The sequence below is a fragment of the Strongylocentrotus purpuratus genome, unplaced genomic scaffold (assembly GCF_000002235.5).
Source record: "Strongylocentrotus purpuratus isolate Spur 01 unplaced genomic scaffold, Spur_5.0 spur5_scaffold_1, whole genome shotgun sequence".
Taxonomy (NCBI): domain Eukaryota; kingdom Metazoa; phylum Echinodermata; class Echinoidea; order Camarodonta; family Strongylocentrotidae; genus Strongylocentrotus; species Strongylocentrotus purpuratus.
In genome coordinates, this window is record NW_022145594.1 from 5,820,891 (window position 1) to 5,830,173 (window position 9,283).

General features: G+C 37.8%; 2 protein-coding genes across 2 annotated transcripts; one reads left to right on the forward strand and one right to left on the reverse strand.

Moving 5' to 3' along the window:
* Positions 1-378: 378 nt before the first annotated feature.
* On the forward strand, positions 379-2,957 carry LOC115920869. The gene is made up of 3 exons (XM_030977571.1): positions 379-996; positions 1,759-1,992; positions 2,498-2,957. The coding sequence occupies exons 1-3, from the start codon at positions 692-694 to the stop codon at positions 2,661-2,663; spliced, it is 705 nt and encodes a 234-aa protein (XP_030833431.1). The 5' UTR covers positions 379-691; the 3' UTR covers positions 2,664-2,957.
* A 1,187-nt stretch (positions 2,958-4,144) lies between these two features.
* Positions 4,145-7,868, reverse strand: LOC115920870. Its single transcript, XM_030977572.1, has 4 exons — positions 7,619-7,868; positions 6,282-6,453; positions 5,766-5,914; positions 4,145-5,297 (listed from the first exon to the last, which is right to left on the reverse strand). Exons 1-4 carry the CDS (start codon positions 7,626-7,628, stop codon positions 5,119-5,121), a joined length of 510 nt encoding a protein of 169 aa, XP_030833432.1. The 5' UTR covers positions 7,629-7,868; the 3' UTR covers positions 4,145-5,118.
* Between the last annotated feature and the right edge of the window lie 1,415 nt (positions 7,869-9,283).

Below are 9,283 nucleotides of genomic sequence, written 5' to 3' on the forward strand. Positions count from 1 at the left end.
TGATTTTCTTGAGGTTTGAAAATGTGATTACATTGTTAAGAGCACTTTGCAATTAAATTGTAATAAAAGAGACAGAAAACAACACTCTCATGTCCAGAATACTGCTTTATTTGGTTACTAGTGAGGGAGAGAGCTTGTGATCGCCTGGCATATCCACATCGGCTCACTAATAGTCCTGAAACTCACCTGAATACTTTATTTGAACAAAAATAGAAAGCTACATTCTAGGTGGATGATATTTTTTTAAGGCGGGGGCATATAGGAGACGCAGTCGCATTTGTCTTGTTGTTTTTTTTTAGAGTATAATCATAGCAAACCATGAACAACTCTATTACTACAACATGTACACTACAGTACTTAAAGACCTTGACCGGAGCGTAAACAACCATACATCCACAGACGGCTAATGAAACACAAAATACAAATACAAGAAAGAAAAAATTAAATACCCTTTCATTACTGAGAAAAATGAAAATTACAGTACAACTGCCGCCCCCTCCCAAATTCGCCTCGGTCAAGAGCCCCCGCGCCGCACGGACTTGGGTGACGTCATTTCGTGTAGACTCGAATTGTTTGCTATAATTCTTGGCCGCGCGATGTTCGAGATCTACATTGATTTTGCGTACCGTGAATCCTTTCTGCTTTTTATCGATTGAAGTTTGAGAAGTTTTGAGAAGTCTTTCTAAAGAGAATGGCTACCCCAGTCGTCAGGGCAGATGCACAAGATGATTTAGTTATGGAATTTGAGTGTGAGGAGGATGGCAATTGCGGGGAAAGCGGTGAAAATGACAGTGTCAGTGGTAGTAGTGACAGTCCGGACAGTACTGGCAGCAGCAGTGATACCGACAGCGATGCAAGTGATGCAGACGCCGGAGAACACGGGCGTATCGTCGAGTGGGAGTATGAGCCTTTACCTCGTGGTGAACCTGGGCAAAATGTTGGCGATGCTGAAAGGGCCAACAACGCAAATCGGCTTCATGAAAATGTCGAGGATTGGTAATTAAGACTTTTAAGCTTATTGAATTTGTTGTGCATTCTAAATATTTATTCCCCCCCAAAATTGAAATCAAATACCGTAGATCTCTAGACTCGGTCATAAATGGCATGTCTAATTCTAAAGTTAACTTGTTAAAATGATTCTCTAGATCTATGTCTGCGCACCTAAAATTCGACCTCGATTTCATTACACAGTAAGATATTATTTTTAGAATCATCATTGTTATTCCGTTCTTCATATTCTAATGATTACTGAAACAAAAAAACTCGACAAATTATTCACAAGAACAATTTTTTTTAACGAATTTCAGACGGGCTCGTCATTTTGTGTAGCAAAACTGAAAAGTGCCCATGTCTGCGCACTCACTATTTTGCACGCAATTCAATCAAGCACAGTGAAGTTTCATACCAGGGACAACCCCCTGTTCAGACTTTTCTTTTTTGACAATGATTGAAATTTTCAGGGTGGCAAATGAAACTTGCTAAAACTCATTTTTAATCTTCCCAATTATTTTCACAAATTTTGGTATCTAAATGAATTGTTGAGGTTAAGATTGAAAATTGGTGTCAGTTTGATGTTTTGTTCTATAAATATCGCGCATTTACGTGGGTGCGCAGACATAGGCACTGCCTTGGGCACTCTTACCATACTACGACTACGAGAACGATGTCATTTTTATATTTATCAGGAAGCTGTAATAAAATATTTATAAAATTATAGTAGGTGTATTGATTTTTGTTTGAATCTTTCTGTATTTCAAGGTGTACATGTGGAAGATGTCGTGTGCCTCCATCTTTCAATGAAGGTGATTGTGTCTGTTGTCAGGAAATTGCAGAGGTCAAGGCAGAGGCTGATCGACAGGGTTCAAGTTGTCTGGTGGATTCTGAGGAGTTTGAGCCGGCCATCCTAAATGCGACAACATTGTACATCGGATGGATGGAGTACACAGATAGGTGGCGCCGAGCAGCCAAAGCATTTGGGGACAGGAACAATGAGTAAGTTATGTTTCTCCTTTTCATCATTTTGGCAAGGGCAAAAAAATAAATGGATTGATTTTGAAAGTTTATTGGGTGAAACTTTTCAAAACGAATTGAGTCACCGCAAGATGAATTACTAGTTTTGACCAAAATTCTTGCCTGGTGACCACTGGTGTACTAGCTGCCTTATCTGCAGGTGCTTCGGGGCACTTTTTCAGGAAATGTATACAAATAGGCAAGAATGACCACCGGTTTGTGAGTTTTAGCATGTTACCCCCCCCCCCCCCCCCCCCCCCCCCCCCCCCCCCCCCCAATAATCTGTAGTTATGAAACACAAACTTTATATGCGATTTTGAATGTTGCCCCCCACCGCCCGACAAACAATGACTAACCCTTGGTCATTTTAGTTTTTTTTAATCATTTTTATTTTCCTGAATTAATTAATAAAGAATTAATATTTTGACATCAAATCATCTATCCTAAGAAAAATAATGAAATTTTTTTATTGCTTTTTATTTTACAGAAAATACAGGTATGTGGCCTACAGGAAAGTCGTGAGATGGTGTTGGGGCTGGCTCGGGAAGGACATCAGGGTGCAACTGCCAGCATGTGTCCATGCCTCAATAATGGAAGCGTATCCTGATGGACGTGGTCAGTACAAAGGGACCATCCTGCGTCGGTTGAGATGAGGATGTAACATCAACTATTGTCTTGCGAACTTTGAATGACTGTCATCTTCTATGTGATTGTCAGCCATCTTCTGTACGTTATTTGTGATCATCGGCTTTCATCTTCATATTCATCACAAATACTATTGTTTGAACTTCTCATGATGGTATGGTTGCTATGAACTTTGATCTCGACATTTGATTCTAATTTCCCAGAGCTGATATTCGAACTTTTGCAAAACTGTGATCAAGCAACGATTTCTTATGAGGAAGAATGTTGAAATCTATATAAACAAGCAACAACAAAAAAAAAAAAAAAAAACACAACATGCCTTGTTCCTTCTCTTTTGTTATACACCCTGCAATGTAATTTGTTTTAATAATTTGAGCATTTCATATACAGTCAACCTGCCGAGTCAGAAAAGGGGAGAGAAAGAGAAAATGAAATTGAAAGAGAAAACGAAATTGAGAGAAAGAGAAATAACAGCATGGACACAACAGAGATAGACAGAGGAATAATGAGAGTAAGAGAAGGGAATTGCGGTTGACAAAATTTCAAATGTGTGATAAATGGTAAGCATCGTAATAAATCCAGGAAATCCTTTATTTTGCATCAAATCTATCCTCCCAAAAAGGATAAACCTTAACCCTATCTCCCACTCTGTCCCTCTTCCTCTCTCTTTCTCCTCTTCCACCCTCCACATTCCCATCTCTCTATCCCACTTCCTCTCTCTGTTTCCTCTTCCATATTTCCATCTCTCACTCTGTCCCTCCTCTCTTTCTCCTCCTCCACATTCCCATCTCTCACTCTGTCCCTCCTTCTCCTCTTCCACCCTCCACATTCCTATCTCTCACTCTGTCCCTCCTTCTCCTCTTCCACCCTCCACATTCCCATCTCTCACTCTGTCCCTCCTTCTCCTCTTCCTCCACATTCCCATCTCTCACTCTCTCCCTCTGCCCCTCTTTTCCTCTTCCACCCTCCACATTCCTATCTCTCACTCTGTCCCTCCTTCTCCTCTTCCACCCTCCACATTCCCATCTCTCACTCTGTCCCTCCTTCTCCTCTTCCTCCACATTCCCATCTCTCACTCTCTCCCTCTGCCCCTCTTTTCCTCCTCCACCCTCCACATTCCCATCTCTCACTCTTTCACAATCTCTCTTTCTCCTCTTCCATCCATCACATTCCCATCTCTCACTCTTTCACAATCTCTCTTTCTCCTCTTCCATCCATCACATTCCCATCTCTCACTCTTTCACAATCTCTCTTTCTCCTCTTCCATCCATCACATTCACATCTCTCACTCTATCCCTATTGGTATCTATCTTTATCCCTCTTCTTCCTTCACATTCACATCTCTCACTCTATCCCTATTGGTATCTATCTTTATCCCTCTTCTTCCTTCACATTCTCTATCTCACTCTCATTTTCACAGCAATTTCCATCTTTAAATTATGAAGCTTCCTACAAGACACCTATAATAGAAATAAACAAACAAGATTTGTGTTCCTTTAGATGAATTTTTGTTTACCTTTGCTCAAAATATTCTCAGAACATCCCATTGACGGTTTTTCCCTCCAATCATTTTCTTCTCTGTTTGTGCAATATATTTCAAAATGATGCACCATTGGAACAAAAACTTTGATGCAACATGTACATTACATTCATCCTTATTTTATGTAAAGTTTACAGGATAGATGACTATTTTTATTATATCTGCAAGGATGATTATTTTTCAATCTTTTATAACCAGGTTTTAGGACAAACAGGAAACCGCCGTTAGGAAAAAAAGTATGGATGCGATGAAGTATCATCACAATGTTTCCTCTTCTGTGATAATATGGCATGATCTTTAAAACTACTAACTTTGAAAATGAATAACACAATTCACCTCGGCAGAAAAGGGAAAAAATCAACAACAAAAAATAAAGTCATATCTGGTGCAATACATCAAATGGTTCTTGAATAAGAACAGTTTAGATGAAGAAAAAAAATGCATTTTTTAATTTTTTATTTTTTGCAAATAAGAAGCAAAAAGCATTGGCCAAGATGAAGGACTGTGAGAAAAATCAGATTATATTTGGTGCCAAATTCATGATCAACAGTGATTTACTTAGTGTTTATGAAAATCTAGTGCATATGCTTCAGAAATTGTTTTTAATTGAACTAAAAATGTAAGTTTTACAAATTTAATAAGTATTTTACCTATTAAAACCAATGACTATTGATGTGTACCATGGACTTTGGCTTGTGTAAGTATGTACAAGCTTACAGACAAGTTTCTAGTGCTTTACACTCACATAGAATCGGAATCCACTACTCACTTGCATAGAGTACTTCCATGTTACTCTCCATAATTATACTGGCATAAACATAATTTAGGGTCTATGAAAAACATGTCTTGTACTGAAATAAAACAATCAGTGGTTAATGTTCAGGTAGCTGACACATTCATCATAGTTTCTATCACCAAAAGAACTAGTTTCTATCGCCAAAGCGATGATGTTGTTCAAAAGCTTGCACGGCTTCTCCATTGTCGGGGTGATGATGAGAGGCACTCCGTGCTGGTTGAGGCTGTAGCTCCTCCATGTTGTCTCTGAGCTGCTCCCTGTTTTCCACCAGTTCTACGACAACTCTCATCAGGGCTTTCACATAACCTACAAGATAAAATCCAAAACTATACCTTGAAAATTCATCTATACGGTGTTAAAAAAATACATTTTGATAAGAGGAAAAAAGGAAAAGAGAAAAATAAGAACATAAGAAGAGAAAACTCTTTTTCTCACAAATATTGAATTACCTAATTTTACACACTATTTGTAGGTGGATGACCAATCAAATACCAATGGCATGCACATGTTCTTTGCTGAATAGGTAGTTCACTGACTTGGGGACTGACATATATGCCTGTTTCTGCTTGCTATTCAATATTACACATTTGCAGAAAGTAACCCAATACATGTTTATAATTATCAATTTAATCAACAGATTAAGTTAAGGGCATATAGGCCACAAGAATCTACTAATTTGAATTCTATTGATCATGAAGTAATAAAAGATTTCTATATATAATTGAGCTCTTTTGTTGAATATTGATATCATTCACTAGACATGTGGCTACTTACCACATGTGCCAGCTGTCAGCACTCTCTCCACTGTGTGGCCTCCTTCCTTCGAGCGTGGATACTTCAACCTGTACACTGGGTTCCCTTCGGCATCAACAGCCTGGGCTCTATCACAATTTTCGTTCCAATGTAGGACAGCCAAATATAATCTGAAAAGAGTGAAGTTAAAAATAAAGGTCACATGAATAACATACTTGTGACAGTTGATTTTATCTTTTTGGTAATGTAATGTCTATCATCATAAACTCGTTACCTACTCTCCAATAAGTGAAGGCAAGAGTTAGTGTAAAAAGCATGTGTTACAAATAATAAATAAAAAAAAAATAAAAAAAAACAACAAAATATGAAATAGAAAGAACCTGGCTATAACAAAAAGAAAATAATAACTTTAAAACATAAAACCAATAAAATCAAATTCAAAAGAAGAAGAAGAAGAAACAACACTGCCCTCTGTGACGTTCTTGTTAAATTTATATTAGGGGAGCATAATGTTGATGAATTAATTGCCTAATTTACCTGCACTTCATCCCTTGATATGAGTATACAAGCAACTTGGGGCAAAAGTGAAGGAGGATGTTGTGGAATGATTCAACCTTGCTGGTTTGGGCATGTGGGGACATCATCCCAATGTCGTTCATCAGTCTGGTCCTCAGCCATTCCTCTCGAAGCTTGTCGTACACCTTTGTACCTGTAATAAGATTGGGAATATAATATATGCGGTAAAGGTGAAGGAGAGTTCATTTAAATAGTTAGCAATCATGATCTCGGCATTTCCAAGCATCTCATCCCTTCGCCAAAACTATTTTTTCATTCCACAATGAATATTAATCATTTAGAAAATTGCAAAAAAAAAAATATGAATGTCATGATCAAAATTGAACTAGATTCTAAATTAAACTTGAATGTACATTATTAAAATAAATGTAAATATTTTGCTCGCATTTTGACAAACATCTTCAAAGTATTATTACACCGTATGCATATAAATAAGGATTTTACCCACATCCAAACAAAAAGAACAACTTGAGGCTAGTTTCATAGAAAAAAAAAGAGCAAAGTTTATCTGTAGTCGGATAAAAAAAAAGAAGCAAAGTCAACAACAAATGACCGATGATTTTGTTTTAATAATCATCCCTGGCAACAACACTAGATCTAGACTCTAGACCATTTTGATTTGAATAAAAACAGTGTTTTCATCACGAGAAAGTATCAAGAAGAGGCACCCATGTGATTTCCGACATCAATTCAAAATAATTTAGTTCCTGGCTTCACTGTACTGCAGTGCACTGCCACTGGGCGGCACGAGTCCAAGCCCTAGATTCTACCAACTACCTAGTTTTCTTTTTCTTCTTTTTTAGGCCCAATTCTTCTTCAAAATCTCCATTTCATCTTCTTCTTATTTTTCATTGTTTACAGACTATATTCTAGACAATAAAACAATGTAGATCTAAATAATTCTTTGATTTAATGCTGGTAAACCATGCAAAAGGAAAGGCTATCTGTGCGATAAAAGCGAGCGAAACTTAGTTTTGTTCGAGAAATATTCCACGACCACCAGCATGACACGGCGCGGCAAGTCAGGCCGGGCCGGCCGCGGCCCGAGTGCTCTCGCGAGGCTCAGCGATAGATTGCTGAAAGTTGTGCAATCGCAGACCGAGGCAGGCAGCCAGCAGCGCGGGCAAATGATTCGTTTCAATCTAATTTAGTGGAAATTTGGGGTTGATATTCCATATTACGTAGCGTGAAATTAATACAGATATAAAATGTCAACATTCTAATCGTAAAATGTCCAAATACAGCTTCGACATTGATATTTACAACAACAAAAAAAGAGAGAAGAAAACTTCACATACCGACCACCATGCGAAGAACCAGCTGCAATATCGAGTGGCCAAATAACCTACACGTTATGACGTCATCAGAAACGGGTAGAAACGGCCACCGGCTAGCGCAGCCGAAACTAAATCTCCGGGGTGCCCCTCTCAAATCCGTGAATCCTGGGGTTCGGATGCTAAATACTTCTTTCAGAGGCCGTGGAATCTCGAGAAGTTTGCATTTTCATATTCAGTAAATATTCACGAGTCCGTAGGTATATAATTTGTCTATATAATGCTCTGCTCCGGTCAAGGTCTTTAACCAAAGATTGTAAATATCGGTTAAGTTCTTTTATTTATTTGCTCATATGAACACACATACTATACTAAACTCATGTCATTGTGTTTACCTCTCGAAAATAAAGTACATGTATTTTATTTGACACATTCCCTTTTATTCTTTTTGTTTGTTACAGTCCACTGCCATTATAACGAGGTGCTCGGGACCAAGCCAATTTCCTTGTTAAAATGAAATCATGTTATACTCAAGTTACTGAACACATTGGTTTGTTTAAAATTGGGACTGATGAGAATTGCCTGATAATAAAATCTTGGTGTATCCATGTTCGTTATAATAGGAGTGGACTGTATAACATTTCCCATATACCCATTGACTATTTTAAATGTTCTACTGAATGGATTGGACTGAAAGGATGAAGTGAATTTGGCAAACTGAGTAGGTGCATCGATGCAGAGAAAAGAGCTGTAGGAGTAGGGTGACTATTCTACAGTGGAAACTTTTGACAATGAGGTCATGTGCAACCAAGAAATCTTAACCCCCAAAAGCTGTTAAATTACCTTGTCATTTCAGGTATAACTGATCTCTTTATATCAAGTTTGCACTGTATGATTTAATTGAATGTACAGAGTCGTTGACTGGATGTGTGAGATGGTAGTGCTTGAGAAATCCATGAAAGTAAAGGGATGAGTGATCCCCCCCCTATTTCCTGACTATTTTTTCTGATTTCCTCACTTATTTACTATTTTTTTCCTATTTCCTTACTATTTTTTTCCTATATTCTTACTATTTTCCCCTATTTTCTTACTATTTTTTTTCCTATTTCCTTACAATTTTTTTCCTATTTTCTTACTATTTCCCCCTATTTTCTTACTATTTTTTCCTATTTTCTTACTATTTTTTCCTATTTTCTTACTATTTTTCTCTATTTTCTTACTATTTGCAATGACGACCCTTCGTCATTGCCTTGTTTTCGTTCACATTATTAATATTCTTACTTCTTCTTCCTCTTCTTGTCGTCCGGAATCCCATTCGCTTTGCACGTAGTGCTTGTTATTCCTAGTTAGGTGCCTTCATCATGTCCATTTCCATTCAAATTTCGTAGGCATCATCTCTAGCATCTCATCCAGGTCACCTACTTTTTCGTTTTCTGAAATCACTCATGCGTAAACGTCCAGGCGCCATTTTGTCCGTTTCTGGTCCATTTTAAGGCCTTTCTATCTTCCTTCCTATCTCCACTATCCTAGATCCTACAAACTTCTAACAAATTTCTCTAGATAGTCTAAGAGATGTTCTTTAATCTGTTACGTATAACCTGCCCTTCAAAATGCCATCTTCATACTCAAAATTCAAATCTGAAACCGACTCCGTCAACAATCTCTCAAATTCTTGAGAAATGGACCCCT